This window comes from Peromyscus californicus, unplaced genomic scaffold, assembly GCF_007827085.1.
Source record: "Peromyscus californicus insignis strain IS unplaced genomic scaffold, ASM782708v3 Scaffold_21__1_contigs__length_65335640, whole genome shotgun sequence".
Classification (NCBI taxonomy): Eukaryota; Metazoa; Chordata; class Mammalia; order Rodentia; family Cricetidae; genus Peromyscus; species Peromyscus californicus.
In genome coordinates, this window is record NW_026294514.1 from 20,351,305 (window position 1) to 20,372,481 (window position 21,177).

Genomic DNA, 21,177 nt, shown 5'->3' on the forward strand with positions numbered 1-21,177 from the left:
CAACCGTCTTCCATATCCAGAGGGCCTAGTCTGGTCCCATGGGGGCTCCATAGCCACCGGTCCACAGTTCATGGGCTTCCACTAGTGTGACCGGTCATCTCTGCACGTCCTCCCATCATGATCTCGACGTCCCTCACCTGCAGTATCTCTCCTCTCTCTCTCAGTTGGATTCCCGGAGCTCAATCTGGTGCCTGGCCGTGGATCTCTGCATCTGCCTCCATCAGTCACTGGACAAAGGCTCTATGATGACAGCTAGGTTATTTGCTAGGCTGATCACTAGAGTAGACCGGTCCAGGCACCCTCTGGACCACTGCCAGCAGACCAAGGTGGGGTCAACCTTGTGGATTCCTGAGAGCCTCCCCAGCACCCTGCCTCTTCCTATTTCCATGATGTCCTCATCTATCATGTACAACCAGTTTTCTTGACTCTCATATACTTCACTTTATCTCCTCTCCTTACTATAGGTTGGTCCCACAGTCCCATTTCATACTGACATCACTTGTTCATCGATGCGTCCACTTTAGAAGTCTTTTGCAAGCAGATGTCATCCCAGTCCTCATGGGATGCTACAACTAGCACATGCTAGCAGTGGTCTTCTCATTTTCAAGTTTAACAGCAACTTGTGCCTTGAGCCAATGACTAGAAGGCATGGGAAGGATCTGTGAACTGCTTCTAAAGTATGTGCATCTTAACAGGGTTCCTCAAGGAAAGGAATTTAACCTTATTTTAAATATTTTTACTGGGAATTTCATATGTGCAATGGACTTTGATTTTAAGCACTGCTTCCCTAACTCCTGGCTGATCCACCCCCTCCCCTGCCCTGTTTCCTCTATTGTCATTGTTTTTTTTCAAATAGCCCAATTTGTGCTGCCCATATATGCAAGGGTGTGGCATCCAAACTCTTAAAGAAAGCTCCTGCTCTGCAGCAGCCATGTTTCTCTCCCTTCATGCTTCGATGCTGACTTGCTTGATCTTGTACAAAATCTAACTTACTAACAATGATAATACTGGGGGTTTCCCAGAAGTTGACTAAATGAGAGAATTTGAAGGAATAAGTGGCTTTATGTCTTCAGATTTCCCTCCGAACCTGCCCATCGCCAGGGCTGTCCAAATGGACTAATGGCAACTGCTTCTAGGCTGGCTGCGTGCCTTCTCCCTATAAAGGCATCTAACTGCAGCATTTCCATAAAGAAGCCATAGAGCACACGAGCGCCAGGCTTACGTTGGGCTTCACGAAACAGTTGGCACCAGTGCAAATATCAGAACATTTTGCAATTGCTTGGCTAATCCCCCGTGTTCTTCAGATGGAGTTGCCAGAACAGAGGCTGTTTTGTGCATGTAGAACCTACTGTACATAGACACAGACGCGTCCAAAGCAAGCAAGCAAGCCATAAAGACAGGGCACTGTTCGGAGCACGCTAGAATAGGCGTGCCTGTAGCACACAATCCGACAGTACTAATAGTGCAAAAGGGATCTGTGAGAGTGCACGTGAACTGGTAAATGCCAGTTCCTGAGAAAACAGCCAGTATTTGCCGTAAGCTTACAGTGAGCCCCCATCAGCACTTTGAGATTACAAATACTTTCCTTCCTATCCAGGTCCACCAGAGAAATTAGGCCATTTTGATAGTACTCTACAAACCCATTCATAAGGAGTCCGTCTTTGCCCTCCATAACCACTAAATGCCACACAAAGGCTTCTCCAACACTTATTTGTAGAGTGACAAGACATTAGCTGCAGACTTAATGTCACCATGGTTGTAATTTGCATGTTGATGGAAAGTTAACATAATGTAGAGATGTGAAATTAAGTTGGCTGACTATGAGAAGTGGCCCTGTTAAGATCCATTTCTCTATCCTCATTAGCCCACGTTTTGGCTTACTGTTCATGCTTTCTCTCATTACCACCGGAATTGTAAAATATGTCCCCAAGGATGCATTACACAGGCTCCTGGAAGACGGTTTATCAGCTCACATAGTGGAACTGTCAAGCCAGCGTGTTCTCCATTGCAAGGATGCCAAGTGTCCTGCTTTAACTGACTACAGCGTTGGAGAGTGTGGATGTGAAACAATGGAACAGCAACTTCTCCAGGGATAGATTTATAGGGTAAGTTTACATGATGCGTGTAAGGATAAAGAACATGTGAGGCCTTTGGGGCATGGAATCTGCAGTGGGGATTATTGTGGGAAAAGAAAAAGGACATAAATCTCCATTGTCTAGTGATCAGAGTGTGGGAGGGACAAAGGATTAATAAAAAGAACATGAACAAACAAGTCATGGGTAAGTGGAAAGGGCCAAACTGCTTAAACTTTGATTGTTTTTACTACAATGACAACTGCGGATGCGTAGTGTGCTAGGGAGAGGTAAGCAAGAACGGGGTCACTATGGAATCTGGTGACTACTGCAGGGCTGTCCCTCCACGCCTCACTGCCTGCATCTACAGACTTGAGACCAGCATGCACACCTTCATTTCATTTGAAGGAGAGAAAAATGATCTCACCCATCCTTGGTGTGGAGTCATTCAGTCCACAGAGGGGAGAGACGAAGGTCATTTTAGCATTTGTGGCTCAGAGATGAGAAAACACATGCCTCGGACAAACACTGGCAAACTTCTGACGTGCTGGCTTGCTGGGTCACGGGAAGTGGTAGTCTTCTGGGTGACTGGGCAGATCTCCTTTCCCTAGGATTCTGCCTCATCCAATGACTTCAGTTCAAGCTCCCTTAGAACTGGGAGCAGGGAGAATTCCTACAGGAAGGCTGTTAGTCACTGACCGCAGGTAGACTCAGATAAGCACAAGGTGGGCAGTGCACCGCATGGCTCAAACTCTTGGAGATTCTTCCTAATTGTATCACGATCAGATATGAGAACATTTTCCTTCTATAAATCCGATGTTAGGAAGGAGTGGAACTAACAATGAAGTAAAGATAGGAACAAATCCCAGGGAGTGGGTTTATAGAGAAAAAGAAAAGTCACTAATTACCATTATGGAGAAATAATTTTCAAGTTCAAACACAAGCAAACAACAGCATGCAATAGTAACATTTTATTGAAGGCCAGTCAGTCGATACAGATACGATCCCAGCCCTTCCTAGTAAGTGGCAATGGAACCTTGGGCTGATCCCTGAATGTCCCCAAGACTGATTCCAGTTGACAGGATGTAAACAGTTCTCCTACAGCCCAGTGGTACAGAGAACTCAGAAACACGTTCTCACATGTTTCAGGGAAGCAGACAAGGAACTGGAATTCAGAATGAGTATGTAGGGACCACACCTATTTCTAGGAGCCTAAGAAGTACATAAATAAATGTTCCCGCTCACACTGTTCACTTCAGAATTAGGTGGTAGATGCAAGGGCACCACAGAACCAGATATAAACTGACCTGAGGACACAGGAGCAGAGTGCTGCAGTTCAATTACTCAGGGAAATGGGAGTAAGGAGGAAAAAAATACTCACAGGAACCCCTTTAGCTAACTCTAGCTACAAATGGATGAGACTTAAGTGGAAAAAAGGGAACCAGATGACTCTAAGGACCAAAGACTGACAGATGTGATGAAATGAAGGTCTGGTGGGAACTATGGAGCTGGTCATGGTAATGCTGACATTTTACATGATGGAAGGTTAAGGGTGGAAATGGACAATGTGATAAATTCACTGCTTGCCAGGCTCTGTACATTTTACCGTCCATTCTCTGTGTGGAGGTTAGCAGTGCCACTGAGTTCCCCAGAAACCTCTGGAAGGTTTTTAAACCAAGAAAACCATTTGAGGAACAAAAGCAAAAGCGCTGCTTCCGCACAGTGCTGGAGAGGAAACTCTCTTCCTCAGAGCGGACGTGTGGGTGTGGGCTTCGTACTGTACCTGAGTTTCAAAAGCCTAGAAAACTCCATGTCCACATGGGGCACAGAGTCTGTGAGTGTAGTAAGTTTAAAAGCTACAGTGGAGATGGAAGCGGAACCGTTTGTGTCGATGGATCTGTTCATGGATGGAAACGTGTAGAAGGCAGCTCAGATACTCACAAGGGTGTAAGTCGAAACTCTTTCTGGGGCTACATTAGTCAGGATGCCTGGGGAAGCACTGTGACCAAGACTCTCGATGGACCAAGATACTGGTTCTGTTTCTTTTAATAAGTGACTATAGTACCTGAAAGTACAGGCAGAAAACATCAGTCATTTAACTAAACCAAGTGGGCTTCTCTTCTGAAGCTGGACAGCCCGCCAAACAGATGCACTCTGCTGTCTATGATTCTCACTTACAAACACCGACACCATCAATGCAGCCTTCACCAGGCAGTCTGCACACAGCATCCAGCAGCACTTCAGAGGGTGAAGTCGCACGAGTCCCTGATGCACAGGGGCCACAGAAGGAGCAATCTAACCCCAGGAACTGAGCACTGAGCTGTTCTTTGGATCCTACTGTAGGTCGCCTTTAAAGGGCCAGAAAATTACTCATAGTATTAACTATTTTGGTGCCAATCAGAAAATGGGATTATTCCTCATAGCAACCAGCACACACTCCATGGGGACTTGATTCCCAACAAAAAATACCATGACCCTGAGAGCCACAGAAGAGCACAGTAACTATTCTCAGACCCTGTAGTATTAAAGCTGGCAAATGTTCCCAGTCAGTTACAAAGGGTCTGGATAGGCCTGTGATAGGAGGAGCAAGGAGGAGGAGCAAGGAGTCAAAAAGCATCTGTTCAGAGTTAGAAGCACTAAGGAGTCCTCATGGAGAAAGCAACCCGACTCCATGCTCTCAGACTCTGACTGGGCTGTGCTTGGGATATGTAAAGACTGATCTGTTACAAGCATGGAGGCCATAATACCAGATGCCTCTGAAGAACAAGAGTTCTTGTCAAAAGCTCTCTTCTCTTAGAAGCTATTGGTTACAGCATCTCCTTTCCCACCCTCTTTGTAAGCCTAAGTAGACTCTGTCCTATCTGGTGAGAAGATCAATGTTCAGACCAACTCCCAGGGAGGGGTGACTGTGGCATTAAGCACAGTCAGAAAAGCAAGGAAAACCTAACCCAGACTTTCAAAGCTCAGGCTGGAAAGCGACTGTCTCAGCAAATTCACACAGAAAATCTACTTCCAGATCTCACAGGAACATTTAAGGCCAAACATTTTTCAACTAAACATTTCCAAAATACATCAGAAGACAAGGAACTGGTGTTGGTGAATTAACTTTCAGATCAGAATGTGCATCACAACCATTTTTAAGTTTTGATAACAATGCTGGAATACAGTGCTCATGTGGCTCACTGAAAATGGTATTTCTAGTTCAGACAGGAACTAGAAATTTAAAAAATGACTTTTAGGTCCCGCGTCTAGTCTGTAATTCTTACAGTTTTTCTTCCAGAAGCACGGGTTATATTTTTGTCCCCTTTAATAATCAACCACTTAGAGAAAACCAAGTCATAAAACTACTCTCTGTTGGAGGAAATTCAACAGAAGAGATGGAAGGCAATATTCAACAATGGCCATTTACATACAATCTGTCCACCTGTGCTGACGTGAGTGTGTGTGTGTGTGTGTGTACACATCTGAGTGCTGGGGACAGAGCCTAGGGCCTCCTGTATGCTAGAAAAGTGTTCTACCACTCAGCTATTCCCCAGCTCTCTCTCTCCTCTTTATTCTGAAATGGGGTATCACTAAGTTGCTCAGGTTGGCCTTGAACTTGTGATCCTCCTGCCTCCATCTTCTTAGTAGATAGGCTAGCATGCTACTAGTCATGGCTTATTGAATGTTAGAAAACATTTTAAAGAGCACTAACACATTATTACAGTCATAAAATTAATAAGAGTAAGATTTCCTCTTAAGTCTGTAAATACATGTGAATGGCCACAAAATACTATTCCTGTCAATTATCCTTCCCTTTGGAAGAAAATTAAGATGGCTTTCACTTACACTTTGAAATAAAAGTAAATAATAAAAGGAGGGTCCTGAACTGCTGAAGACAAAGGATGGAAATAAAAACTCAACAACATCAAGTACACAGTTTCATTCTGCGCCTTCCAAAGCAGCGGAAGCACTTAGCCCAGGCTGAAATATACAGAGAGGGTCATGCTGCAGGGGACGTGCTTTCCTTTTAGAGTTCAAATGCAGGGAACTTGGCCTTTGTGGGGACTAACAGGTCAGTCAAGAAATATATTGTTCCAGCCATCCCTAAAGGAAGAGAAAAAGGCACAAGTCATTACACCAAACGGCTTCGTTTTACAACGTGGCTCTTTCTTTTCTTTTCTTTTTTTAGTATTAACATTATGCTAAGGCATGGGAAGCGTCCTGTAATTCATACCATGCATTCCACATCAGAGGCCCCTAGAGGGGCTCTTGGCTTTTTTATCCAGGGGGAAGAGAGGAGAGAGAACGGAGGCCAACAAGTTCAAGCCACCCGGCCACGTGTGACCTCCTTCACCAGAGCATGTGGCCACTGACCCCTCTGAGGCTCTGTGTCCATGACTCAGCATGTGGCTCCTGGCTCCATAAATGGTGGTCACCATTACAGCTATGAATACTAAAGTCTGCGGTAGTCTGCCTGCTAAGTAATGTTTTTTTTTTTTGATACGGGTTTCAAAATGGTAAATGGCTGGTGACGATCTTGAATTGCTGATCTCCTGCCTCAACTGTCTCCATCCCGAGTGCTGAGATTACGGGCGATACTTCAGGTGTGTGCCAACATGCCCGTCCATGCTGTGTGAAGGATGGAACTCAGGCTTCGTTTACACTAAACAAGCGCTCTACTAACAAGTGAGCTCTATCCCCGGCCTTGCTACCTGACCTGACATATGAGGAAATAAGGAAGTATATGTTTAATGGACTATACAAATCTGTTGGTTGCTTCAACTGGAATTCAAACACACTATCACTGAGCAGAGTAGTAGTTGATGGTATTAAGTCACGTGTGAAAAATACCTTCAAAGAGGGAGTAGGGGGTGTCCGGTGTCCTGCATCCATGCTCTCCATAATCTAAGCACCACTCAGCAAACTGAAAAGGAGACCAAGTTCAATGACTGCAGTTATTTCTTCAGAGACCCGAGAAACTTGGGAAAATTCTGTGTTACTTGGATAAATTTCAAAACCACAAGTCAGAGACGAAGAGTTACTTTTGAGAAAGTGTTGGTCTGAAGGCAGGTACATGGCTTGGGAGGAGTTTAGTGAGCAGTGCGAGCCACATGCTGCCAATCGTGTCAAGGAACAAAATGACCCTCTATCTTTCAGCTTTTACTCCCACAATGTCCAAGCAGAATCTACCCTTCAGAGAACGGTACTGTAACTGAATGATTCCTGAAGGTTTTTCTTAAAGAACATATTTGTTAACTCTAAACTCATGGACATATTATAAATCAACTGACTCGGACAGACCTGAGCCCCTTCAGCCACCCAAGAAGCTGCTCCCCATGCACAGCCTGACACCTACCTTACAGGCCCTGTATAGGTACTTTACATCTTGTGTGAGGTTGCAGAGCGCCAGGAAGGCATAGGCATTCCCTGCAGCACCATGGCACAGCCCATAGCCCTTCTTCAGCAGTCCATACTTCCAGACCACATCAGCACACTGGTAGGCAGCAGAGAGGTACTGCTCCTCTTTGAACACCTGCACGGTCAAGGGACATACGTGAGTCCCATCATCTGGGGCATAAAGGAAAATCCTCCAGGCAGCCCTTTCTGAAGAAAAGGCAAGGCAGGGAAGAAAAGGGGGGGGTGTGGCAAGAAGAAATAAGGAATGCAGCGACAAATGTAGGTACCCGCCAATGACGAATTCTTAAACACTGACTTGTATCATAGTTGCCAACTTGACACAAGCCTAGGCACACCCGGGAAGAAGGAATCTCAAGTGGGGAACTGTCCCACCAGACTGGCTGGTGGCCATGTCTGTAGGGTGTTTCCTTGACTGCTGATTGGTGTGGGAGGGCCCAGTGCACTGTGGGTGGTGCCATCCTGGCAGGTAGTCCTGGGTTGTGTAAGACAGCGGGCTGAGCATGGTAGGGAAGGGAACAGCATCCCTCCATGGAGTCTGCTTCAGTTCCTGCCTCCAGGTTCCTACCTTGGCTTCCTGTCATGTTGGACTAACCTATCAGCCATACAAACCCTTCCTACTCCAAGCTTCTTTTAGTCAGTGTTTTCTCACAATGACAGAAAAGGAAACTAATATAACTAGTTTGCTTTTTAAAAATTACTGGGTCTGATCTTGTGTTTTCTTTCTAAGCTTTATAAATGTGTGTGTGACTGATGCAGCACAGTAATGAACTGGCTACTTGTTCTCATTACCAGTCCTGTCCAAAGAACACACAACAGCTGCTGAGTAACTATGACACCCTTCACCATCAGAGTGTCGTTACACACCGGGGAAGAATCTGTGAGCTATTATAATTTTGTGTGCATGTGTGTGTTATACGAGGACATATGTGTGTGGATACCTACAGAGGCCAAAGTCCAAGTCAGGTGTTTTCTCTAATTGCTCTCCACCTTATTTTTGAGATAGGGTCTCTTACTCACTCTGGAGCTCCAGGATTAGGCAATACTAGCTGGTCAGTGATCCCTGGGGATCTTTTTGTCTCCAACTCCCCAGCACCAGGCTTCATTTCTATGCACACAATTCAGTGGCATTATTATAATCATGAAACTGTGCACACACCACTTCTATTTTTATCACTACACATCAAGCAATAGGCCTTCCTTCCCTGCCCTCTACTTCCTGGCCCTGATATCCTCTGGTTTCTGTCTCTATAAATTTGCCTACTCTAGACACTTCCTACTAGCCATTATTTCATATAAGTGCAATTTCCTCTGTTGATTGCATTTCTGGGTGTCTATTTATTTTGTTTAGCATCTTTCCAAGTTAAGAGTATTATAGTATATATTTCATTCCCTTTTATGACTGGATACTGTTCTACCACATACACACTGTATTTTATCTATACATTCATCTGTTGATGGATAACTGATGTTATGATATTTTTCACGTTTTGGCTTTAGAGTGGAGCTGTTATGAACAGTCGTATTCATCTATTTCTTTGAATTATTTCAAAAAAAAATTTTTTTTGGCATAAGTCTAGAAGTGGAATTGCTAGGTTATATGTTAAGTGCTTGATTTTTTAAAGGACCAGCAATCTGTCTGTCTAGCAGCTGGACCATTTCACATTCCTGCAGCAATGTATAAGGCTTCTACTTTGGGTCATGCTTCTGGGGTATTTATCAGGGCTCTGCCACTGCCGTTATCACCTCAGTTACTCTGCCAGTGAAGTGCTATGAGATGGTGCCCACTAAAGTGGGATGGACTGTGGGAATGGATGCTCACCCATTCAGCACAATGACCTTAGAGTTAGCAGTTGGTTCATACTCCTTTAACCATTTGGAGAATAGTGTTAACCTACATAAGCGTTTGCTGTGTTTTTTACTTTTAGTGAAGTAAGAAAACATGAGATACCTTGTAGGCCTGAATGAGCATGTAGATGACGCCAGGGGCACCATGGCACCAGTGGACAAGCAGGTCTCTGGTATCATCCAAACACGGAGGGTAATTGCCAGAAGGGAACTTCAGCTGGCAGACAAAGTCGACACTGGGCTTCACCAAACCATGTAACTTTGCTTGGCTCACCTGAAGGCTGGGCTAAAAATGAGAAACAGATTATCAGTTCTGATGAAGAAAAAGACATTCCTAGACTCAAAATGACTTTTAAACCAGAAAAAAAAAAATCACACTAATAGGAAATTTGAAGTCATTAAAAGGCTTTACATCTAATTTTTTATCTGCTGGATATTGCTGTTTTCAAATTTTTAAGTAACGGAACAAACTACAATTGAGCTGTTAATTAAGTCTTAAGGCCTTCTGTATGTATTATTTCCAATGTCTGTTGGACACATTCACAAGTATTTTTCCTAAGTCAGTGCTTTCAAACAAGAGTAAAACAGATGTCTGTCAAGTGCAGAGATGCACTGACCACCACACTCGGCTCCCACTTTCCGAAAGAGAGGTGGTAGGTGCTATCTGCAACAGGGAAGGGCATGGGGCTGGGAGACGCGAGCCCCGATGCAGAACTGCGGTGTGGCTCAACACCAATTGAAAACGACTTGTTTATGGATTATTCCGCTACGTGAATGTATAGATTTATATGGCACAGTGATTCAGGGCACATGGCTGTCATTTGGGATATAATTTTGTCATTTCTCTTTCTGATCCTGCTCTTAATTCAATGCCTTGCTTATTCTTTAAAAGATACATTCAAAGCACTGCATTCCAGGCGGGGGTAGGGTGTGCAGGGTAAGGGGTACACAGCCGTGGGGTGCATAGTCCAGAGATGGTACTGGGAACGACGTGATGTAGTGTGTTCTCAGGATTCTGTATTCTTCAAGACATGTAAAATAGTACTTTACATAAAACATATTATTCAATAGAAAGAATTAAAAGTTGAGTAAGTCACTCTCCAGGAATTATCCAACGTGGCCTAGAAGTAATATTGTCCAATTTTATGTTGTTATCTAGGCACATTCACGAATAGATTTTCATTACTAAAAACTTCATCTTTTCAAATAGATAACAGCCTGGAAATTGAAAAATCAATACTGTGGTTTTCAGATTTCTTATTAGAGCTAACAAAAAGAGGCAGGGCAGATATCTCCTGACTATCAGATTTAATGACAGGTCAACAAGGCCACCCATTCACTGACATGTATGATTTTAACTCACCTGGAATGTCAGAAGACACAACCTTCCTTTCATGAAAGCTTTTTGAGAATCTACATGTAGTTCTAGAAGTAAGAGTAGCTGAGAGAGCATTCCAGAAAAGGGAATTTAAATCTTGGTTGTCAAAAATGCTAATTATACAACTTATAATGTACACATCTCTGCACTTGACAAACATCTGTTTTACTCTTGTTTGAAAGCACTGACTTAGGAAAAATACTTGTGAATGTGTCCAACAGAAAACAGAATGGATGAATGAATGAATGGATGGATGAATAAATAAATGAATAAATAAACAAACACAGGTTGGCCTCTGATCACTGCTCCCAAACTGTGACTCTATTTAAAAGCAATCATGGGTTGAGGGCAGGTATGCCACTGGTTTTTTACCTTCTTCCAGCCAGATGGTAACATGTCCACCCATGCATGCATGCATGCTGGATGCAGGAGTGCAGCACCTTCCTTTATGTGACTCTGCACTTTGTCACGGGAAGACACGAGCCTCTGCTGCCATGAAGAATCCATTTTCTTTTGCCATAAATTCTCATTTGCAATCACCAATTGTTCTCTTAAAATGGCACCCTCTGAGTTATCCTTCTGGCCTCTTAAGTTCTATTTGTCTTTAGTCTCTCTCACTTTGGCTGATGCCTCCCAGTGTTGTCAGAACCTAAGAACTACTGGGCACAGCACATTCTGCTACTTTTCAGGCAAGTCAGACAAAATCTGCTGGAAAGTCTTCTTGGCTTGACTCCCTCAGTGAGCCTTAGGCAGGGTGTGCTCATTTGTTTTTATAGATCTGCTTTTACTCCTGGCATCTGTTTCATTAGGTTGTTCTTTATAATAACAGGGAATGATCCTTGTAATTCAAGGCATTTTCCAAGAGAGAGAGAGCACTTCATATAGAATTAGCGGCTGAGATACTGCTCCAGGGGCACTCGGTGAGTGCATGTTCACCTGGAGCCCTTGCACCTTCCCCAGGATGGCGTCTTTCTGCTTTCATACTTGAAGATGCATCCTGGCTGCAGCGCCTTTGCTGACCGACAGAAGGGAAGCCAGGACACGTGTGGGTCATCTGACAGTCTCACCTTACGCATCCCTTACCTGCATCAGGTAGTAATAGATTCCCGCCAGGCCATGAGCAGCTCCCACGTAATATTCCTGGTACCACTCATACATCAGTGGAGACTTTGCTGTGAACTTTCTCTTTCTAGCTAGGTTCTCCCCAGAATTTAAGATTGCTTCGCCAATCTATAGAGAGAAAGCCAAGCAAAACAAGAAGACGATTAGACAAAAAGTGTTCTTGGTGGAGGCAAGGAACTTTTTGTTAGGAAGTGCTGATTACTGTTAGGGAGGGAGTAAGACATCTTGCACTGAGAAGGACACAGCTCCCTTCTGAGAAGTGTGGATCTATTCTGCCTAGAAGATGGTTCAGGAGGATCCTCAAGTCTTTCTATCAGCACTTTTAAGAACCTACATGTCTTCTAAAAACAGCACAAACTCCTCTAGACACGAAGGAGATACCTGCATCTGAGAGATGAGATCTGCGCTCCATCTCCCCCAGAAGGGCTTCTGAACTACCAAATGAACAGGACAGCCTGCTGACTCCTACTGCTCCTGACAGGGCTTCCTGCAGACTGAGTGTGAAGCTGCAGGCTCTCTGTGTCTGATCCACAGAGGTTAAAACATGTGGTCTTTCTACCTCGGATGTGCTAACTGGAGAGACAGAGCATGTAAACAGATGCCTCAAAAACACTCCTAAAACCCACAAAACTGTATTACCTGCTGAATATGGCTTTGAGGAATCTTCTCCTCTCCAAAGTTCTTATTGACAAAAAGCAGAGCAAAGATGTAGCCTATGCGGCCATAGAGCATTTCATTTGGTGCATGGGAATCAATCTTATTTAGGTGAATGAGCCTAGGAACAGAAACACGTGTCTATGATCATCCTACAGGGATCAGATGTTAGCATATAAAGTGGTCCGCTGAAAAATATATACACCGACACATAAACATACACACCTAACCTCACAGTTTAAAGATTAGCCCCGTACAATGGAACTTAAGCAGTGGGGATCAGAGGAGCTGGAGATGGCTGCCACCACCGCATTTAGCTGGACTAACTGACACTTAGAGAGCCATTGGCTTCAATGAAACGTTCGCCCCATCCCCCTCATCACTGCAGCCTGATCTGCCACAAGATAACATGCAAATGGCACCAAGTCCTCGAGCTCTGAGTTTTAGAAACAATCTTGACTACCAAGTTGTGTCTGTATGTGAGTGTGTCTCTAGATTTGTGTACATATAAGCACAAATACATGTATGCATAAATACAAATTTAACCCAGCAGTGTTCTTCAACACCCTTCAGGGTCCTTCCCTATCACGCATACACAGACCAGTCTTATTCTTTAAACGTTGTACACTGTAATTTATTAGGTTCTTACTGATGGACTCAGCGCAGCTTCTCAAAGTTCTTATGGGTTCTGTTTCCAGTTAAGTAGCAGCAAGATGTTACCCTTCCCTCTCTCATTGACATAGCTCCAAACACCTGGACAGACCACACAAAGCAGCTACTTGAAGACTTTGAAAAGGAAATAGCAGCAGATAGGTGGGGCAGAATCTGGAATAACAGATTGGAGGTGTATTTCCCCTTCCAATATTCCCTTGGCCTGAACTCAGTACAGTCAAACACACAGAATGGGTAGCAGCGGGCTGACAGTGAACCCACAAGGAGCTTGTCTCAAGGCTGAACAGGAAAGGAAGGTCCTTAATAAAGGACTAGAGTGGGTAAGGCCTGTTTCTCTCCCTGGCTGTCTCCTGGCCTGGAAAACAGGCATCTTAAACCTCCAGCAGAAGCAACAGCAGTGGGAACCCACAGGAGCCGGAACTCTGAGGGAGAGAACCTTCCTCAGAGACGAGAGGCCCTGTGGTTCCAGGAGAAGGGTAAACCCTACTTTACCTCTAACTTCTGTGTATTTAGCCCGGAAGCAGGTTCAGTGAGGAAACATGGACAGCTGGGCAACCAGGAAGTAGGGGAAGACCCCAGGGGAGCTAAGCTCGGAAGACTCCACAGATTAGGTAGCCTCAACTCTGAGAATGAACTTTTGTAATTTTTTTTTTTTTTTGAGACAGGTTTCTCTGTGTAGCCCTGGCTGTCCTGGACCTTGTTCTGTAGACCAGGCTGGCCTCACAAAGATCCACCTGCCTTTGCCTCCCCAGTGCTAGGACTAAAGGTGCCCACCACCACTGGCTGGCTGCTTTAGGATTTTTAATCACATGGAGTTTTGAAAATATAACTCAACTTTCTTGAAATTAGTCTATGAATTTCAATGTGATCCCATTTAAGTTATTAAAACACTTTAAATTTTTTGTTAAAACTTAACAAAATAATATTAGTATGAAAAACCCAGGACTTTTCTGGAAAATCAAATGATATTTGATATTTTATGATATACTAAGCATGACATTTCCTCTTTGCTATTCCAGGTCTCATCTCTACAAATGAGTACTGATTTTAAAATTCTCTTATTTGTTGTTGGGTGGAAACTCAACTGTGGATCGTCAGCTTAGTGTGTGTGCCTAACCTGATTTCACACTCAAGTATTCTAACAAGTTTGTAGCATTACAAGTCACACGGGGTGAATGGTTGTATTTGAAATATTGTAACCAGGAGTCAATAGTCAGGGGACTCAACACTTTCTATCAAAATCCACACCACGAGCTGGTCAGTAAGAGCAGTAAGGAGTGGGAGGCAATGGCTTTCTTGGGAATGAGCTGACAAGGCTGAGGTGTGGCCTGTGTGCGGCCTTCCTTGTCCTTTAACACTTGTCTAGAGGACACCGTGGCTTTCTCGGAGCTACAAGAGCAGGTTGTCAAACTATCATGTGCTCGTCTTCCTAATAAATATTTGCCCTCGTAGAACGAGGCCCTTGCCCAGGCTTTTATTTTCATACAGTCAGGAGTTAGGGTACAGGTGAGGTGGTCTACAGCCACAGCCTCTGGAAGCTACCAATATTTCCCCAGATCGAGACAAGAAACCCAGGCACACAGATCCCTGGTAACTGCTCCCACTGGGCCAGACACATACCAGTACATCATAAGTGGTTCTAGCTAGGCAGGAAGAGCATTTGTGAGAAAGGAAGTACTTACTCCTCCCGTTCCCTCTTCTACCACTTCTACCCTGTGCTGGGAGGGAGAGGCACACTTGGTCCTATAGTGAAAAGGACTTGTTCTTGTGATCAGAATGAGATGATTGTGTGACTAAAACAGCTGACAGATATGGAGCAAAGGCTCAGGAAAGGTATAAAGGATTCTTGTTTTTAAAAATTAAGCAAAAAATTTTAACTACCTTTATTCATTTTATAAGTGTTTCACTTGAATTATGCATGTGTACCACACATGTGCCTAGTGCTTACACTGGTCATAGAAAGTATGGAATCCCCTGGAACTGGAGTCATGGAGATCGTGAACCACCACGTGAATGCTGGGAATTGAACCGAGGTCCTATGCAAGAGCACCGAGTGTTCGCTTTGCTCTTAACCACTGACTCATCCCTCCGTTTCTGGTACAAAGGATTTTTTTTTTTTTTTTTTTTTTTTTTTTAATGAGCACTTGCTCCTTGGTATAAAAAAGGGGACTCTGAAAGAATGGCATGTTCCAAGTAATTGATGCACCTTAAATTAGCAAAATATATAGATGCTAGCCCATGTGTTCTCTTTATTCCTTTTCACAATTATAGGAAATAAACTGGCAGGGTCACCATGGCCAGAAGTTTCTATAATACAGAAGTTTCTTGTAATGTACTGTAATACTGTTTAAGCTTTGCTCAATGCTAATGGGGTTGTCTGAGTTGTAGAACAGGAGTTCTGTTGTTTTGATTTCTTATCCCTCCAGCCCCATCATCTTATTTGTGTGGAGGCCTGCACCCACTTTTTCCCTAGGGTACTCTTGAGGAGGGAGGAGTGAGAAATATTTAGATAGAAGGATAGAGGGGAGAGAAACAGAAACACACGATAGCCTTGGGAGGGCCTGGGTCAATATCCACTGGCCCTTCTGTCTCTTCTAAAGGGCTTTTTACAGGAATGCCAAGGGGTGGAGCAAAAGACTTCCCTCTAGCTCAACCAAGTGCAGACCCTTCCAGTCACCTGGCAACCATGCATGTGGTTAAGCCATACTCTAATGCAACCCTTCTGGGTAAAGCAAGCTCAGATCTTACTAGGAAACCTTTGTGGGTCTCCACACTTATTGTTGCAGTGCTGGGGATGAACTCAGTGTCTTGGGCATGATGGTCAAGTGCTCATCCCAAGTTACATACTCAGCCTCCAGTTTTTCTTATACAAATGGCAGCGTTTATGTGTGTGTGTGTGTGTACACATATATTATGGTCAAGGTCAAACCTGGTAGTAACAAACTAAAAGAAAAACAATCAAAGAATTTTTGGGCTATTGAATAAGGTTAATATTACAAATACTGGCATTGGTGAGGCTGTATGGGATATACACGTATGTATGTATGTATGTATGTATGTATGCATGTATGTATATATATTATGTTTTAGTTTCTTGGGGGGGAGCTATTTCTAGAGGGATCTGTCTAAGGTGTCTTATGTGCCTTGTGATCCAACAATTTTGATTCCAGGAGTTTTTCAGTATTTGTCTTTGCAGGCCTGTACCACAAATGACTGGCACATTTACTCTAAATCATCTTCCACAATGATTCTACAAAGGATGCTATGTAGATTCTTCTCCTATTATGACACACACCTAGTGTCCGGGCAATTCCAGGCTCCCCAGGGACTAAGCAGCTTCACAGAAGCTGAGCAAGCTGGCACATGCTCAGCACAGGCTCAGCACAGGGTGTGGAGACGGGATCAGTTCACGGTCATGGGGGGGACACAAGACTCTGCCTTTAAAACGAGTTTACAGACTCACACAGCAGCCTTCCTCAGAGCTCACAGAGCTCCTGGGAGGGAAGAGCTGGGAGGGCAATCTACATGGCCTCAGGCAGAGGAGCTCGCCAGCCCCTCATCTCCAAAGAGCTTAAAAGCATTCACTAAGAAAACTGTATTTTTTTTTTCCCTCCTGACAGAACTTGTATCTGAAAAACACCGGAGCCAAGAAAACAAATCTGTCTGCTACACACAAACTCAGCTGCTGCAATGGCCAGAACATGTGCCTCAAGGTCAGATCGAGTACTTTATCAACTTCTAACACAAATGCAACAACCCTTTGGACTTTGGAAATAAAAACGAACTTGATTTACTTTTGCAAAGGGACTGAAGAAACTATTCAAAAAGGAAAACTTCAGTGTCATTTCTGCCCCAGGAAGTATTGTTATGAACGATTACTGCCTTCACTCCAATGATGAGCCTAGTAGAAATTCAACAACTACTGAATTACAAAAATGCCAGTGTTCTCACCCACACTACCACTAGGTGGCGATATACAATTAACATTTTGAAACCAAATTCATTTGCACTAGGGCTGGTCACAGCAGACAGGAATACAGTTTAAATGCTTACAGACAACATCCAGTTCAGAGCCACTAGCTCCTAACAACAGTGTTTAGGCTAATAAGGGATGTGGTGCAGTTCTTTTCTGGATCTGATTGAGAATTATCAGCACTTATTAGTTGGTTTTGATTACTAAAGGTAGGGCTCGAAGCTGTGTGCTTCACATGCTGCATTCTTTAGGTAAAATAATGAGGGCATTTAAAATTGCAACCATTATCGTATGTCTTTTTGGAAACTCTCAAGCCCACAAGTGTATCTCAGTGGCTCTGGTTAACCTGATATTAACAGCAACCAGTTTTTAGAAGAGACCAGCAAGTCAGTGAATGTCATCGGAGGAAGAAGACTCTCAAGACAAGATGGCTCTGCTGCGCACCTAGTGGCACTTCCTCAGGGTGTCCCTGAGCTTTTCTACAACACACATCACATTCTTGGCTCCTGATCATCCTAAGTCCCGGGCTCAGCATACTATGATCTGTCAGGCCGGTGACCTAACTGCGAAACAGGCGATGCTTTCTACTTGTACTATGACACCAAGAGCTCTGTGCAGACGAGACTGCTACAGGGTATTTACCAGACAGCAGAGAACCAGTGAGAGGTGCTGTCACTCATCCAGGCCACCTGCAATACAGCATGACCGCTTGTATTTATTGATTCTCATTCACCCCCTCCAAGCCCTCAGCTCTCTCTCTGGGAAGTTAGACTTCCATCCTCCATTCGAGCAGTGCAAGTCCTCTCCATCCTGAAAACGTCTCACAGGGTCCATCTACTTCTGGAAGCCAAAGATCCTCAGGGGCAAGTTTAAGAACTAAACCCAATGAAACTGATTTCTTGGGAGTCTTCTTCGTCTAAACATTACTTTTTTATATTAAAGGCATGTTTGCTCTTTCAAACTCAAAATTCTGATTTTTGAGAGCCCATTACACCAAGAAAACGCTGGAAAGGTAAATGGGCTGGGGTAGCCAGTGGAACACAGCAAAGATATTGCTGAAGGAAATGGGTGTGTGATACCCCCAGAGGACGTGACACTAGGCAGCTGGCTCATTAACAAGCCAAATCAGCAAGCACGCCGATTCACTAGCTGATGATATAAAATGAAACTGGACTGAAGGCATTTTACCACTAAGAGGAGGAGATGGAGAAAGTGAACCCAGCAGTACAATTCCAGACAGTGATCATGCAATCAAGAAGCCGGGCAGTCAGAGCTGCGGCCACAACGACTTCCAGTCATATTGTTATACACATTTGAGTACAAGTACAACCACACACACACACACAGACACACACACAGACACACACACACACACACAACTTCTTCTTTTGAGACAATCTTACGCCCTAGACCAGGCTAGCCTGAAACTTACTATGTGGCCCAGAGTGGCCTTGAACTTTCAACCTTCCAAGTGCTAGGGATTATGGATGGGAGCCACAATGCCTGATCTCACATTCTATATTAACTGTACATAACAAGCTTGCTGGCCATAAATAAAATGTTCTTGAAATGTCATAAAATTTTGAAAACATCACAAAATATGTTTATAACAAGCTATCCAATAAATAACAAGCACATCTTGGTTTACTCATCTGAGGCTGTCTGTATATTACTGCAAACAAATGCTGCAACCTAGAGCTGGGTGTCTTCCCCTGCATGTGAGCTCCTGAAGACAGGAGAGGTGTGCATTTCATTTTGTGTAACCAGTATTGAGCACAAACTCCAATCTGTCTCAACACCTTGTTTCCACCCATTAAAATTCTTCACAAAGCAGATCCCTACTTGGCCTCTGTATTTTGGGAAGACGACCTTGAGTGTGACATACTGGAACTGCTATGACGTTATTTGATGGTAATTCAGAGTGATACTGAAGAATACTATCTCAGGACCTCCATTCCTGATGGCTTTAAACTGCCTGCGCAAAAACTAAGAAATAAGAAAGGTAGTTTCTGTGTTTCAGACTTAAGTGAGCGTCCAACCACAGTGCACTGGCTGGTCACACATCAGTAAACTGCCATGGGAGGAACACACGTTACTTCAACTTTTACGGAAATTACTGCTTTGTATCATCTAGCCCTCTGGTGACAGTTTTTTCAAATTTCATCAGTTTAATGAAGGTTAACCTCAGGAATGTGGGCGTGGGTCATCACAAATGCATGGGCATCTTAGTTGCTTTACCACTGAAAAGCTGCCCGCTGCTCTCAGTGGCCACTGATCACTGGGAAGATGCTCAGGGCCGGTGGGGCCTGTGACCCCTCCCCCTCCACTAAGAGAAGCTGACATGACTGACTGATGTCCTGCAGGTCTCTTGTAGGCAATCACAGCTGCTGAGAGGTCAGGAGAGCAATAGCCACGTTACACCCACTGGGCAGAGTCCCACAACATTCTCGCTCTTTCCCGCTCTCTTGGGAATCTTGAGATTGGAAGGGTGATATGATGCCCCATTTGGGGCTTAATGCTCAACAGGAACATATTTTCAATGCAAAGATCAGTTTTGAGTCTCTAAAGAAACTGCCATCTAGTGCAAAAAGAAGCTCCTCTGACTAGCCTGACAATAGCACTGATCTGTGGTCATGACCATAAATATTTAGAAGGCAGTTAACGGGGCATTGTGTCCTTTTAGCCAAGTTTCCCCAAAAGGGCATATGACCTCCTTAGCCATGGGCTTCTGACCAGGCTTATAGTACCAGACATAAATCCCCTCCTGGTGAGGTCTCAAATCAATCAGGAAACAGTTGGATACCCCTATCAGAGTCATGCCTCTATTGTACCAGTGGGCATATCCTGTTCTGTAGGTCAGTTGTACAACATGCAGGGCTCATAGCTGAGTATGCCTATAACGCCATTTCTCTAGCAGCCTGTACAGCATCTTCCAGCACTATGAGGGTTAGCTAGCATGAAGAAAGCTTTTTTTTTTTTAAAGGAACAGTAGTCAATAATCTTTTTTTAAATAATTTATTTTTATTTTATGTACATTGGTGTTTTCCTGCATGTATGTCTGTATGAGGGCATCAGATCCCCTGGAACAGGAATTACAGATAGTCCTAAGCTGCCATATGGGTGCTGGAAATTGAACTCAGGTCCTCTGGAAGAGCAGCCAGTGCTCTTAACTGTTGAGTCATCTCTCCAGGCCCTGTGGAGAAAGCTTTTAGCTGGGATCTAGCTTGAGATTTCTCTAAATCTTGTGTAGTTTTTTTATTAAATGATTCTCTGCCATAGTTTTTTTCTATACATACTAGATAATGTGACTCATTTGAAGTTGGACTATATCATTTGTGAGTTCTGATAGCTATAAGCACAATTAGGTATTAAAAATGTCAATGCAGAAAATGATTTATTATATTGATTCATATAATGTTACAGTAGAGCAAAAGATTCTTTGGCTTCCCTACTATGGTTATAATTTCAAGAAAAAAAAAATTGTTATAATGAGAAAGTATCATTGTATGGGACAAAATTTGGAGAAATTTCTTTTATGTATGTTATATATATATACATTAAGCAACACAGGTATGAATAATTCCTTTTTTGTAGAACAGCTGTAACTTGAACAGTTCAAAAGGCCTGTTGATAAACTATACACACAGTTGATAAACTATATATATAGTTATTGCTAGGCATCCAGGAGATTGGTTCTGGCACCCCCGAAAGACACTAAAATATACTGACACGCATATCTTTCACATAAAATGGGGGACTAGTATACAACCCATGAACATCTTCACTTCTACTCTGAAGCATCTCTGTTATACCTAAGTGTAGTGGGTAGCCATTCCAGCTTTGATCTGGAAGTTCCAACCCCCACTGAGGCTTCGGTAACTGTCACGCCTACAAGGCGGGGCCAAGAGAGGACCCTGAACACCTGAGATCCAGATGCACTCTCTTGGTTCCTGGACCCTGGGCGCTGGAGGTAGACCTAGCAGAGTTCTCCAGAGAACACCGCCGGACTGCGCTACACCTTTCCCAGACCCTGTAACCAATCCTTTCACTTGTAAGTTACC

The 21,177-nt window shown here is 43.8% G+C and overlaps 1 protein-coding gene across 1 annotated transcript in view; it reads right to left on the minus strand.

The window, feature by feature from the left end:
- Positions 1-3,028: 3,028 nt before the first annotated feature.
- The window catches only part of Lancl1 (LanC like glutathione S-transferase 1), a 36,756-nt gene continuing 18,607 nt past the window's right edge, over positions 3,029-21,177 (minus strand). Inside the window, exons 4-9 of the mRNA XM_052749745.1 lie at positions 12,457-12,592; positions 11,779-11,925; positions 9,421-9,603; positions 7,411-7,587; positions 6,906-6,978; positions 3,029-6,158 (exon numbers count right to left, since the gene is read on the minus strand). Coding sequence (XP_052605705.1) covers positions 6,082-6,158; positions 6,906-6,978; positions 7,411-7,587; positions 9,421-9,603; positions 11,779-11,925; positions 12,457-12,592 — 793 coding nt within the window. The 3' untranslated portion in view covers positions 3,029-6,081. The remainder of the gene's footprint in view (positions 6,159-6,905; positions 6,979-7,410; positions 7,588-9,420; positions 9,604-11,778; positions 11,926-12,456; positions 12,593-21,177) is intronic.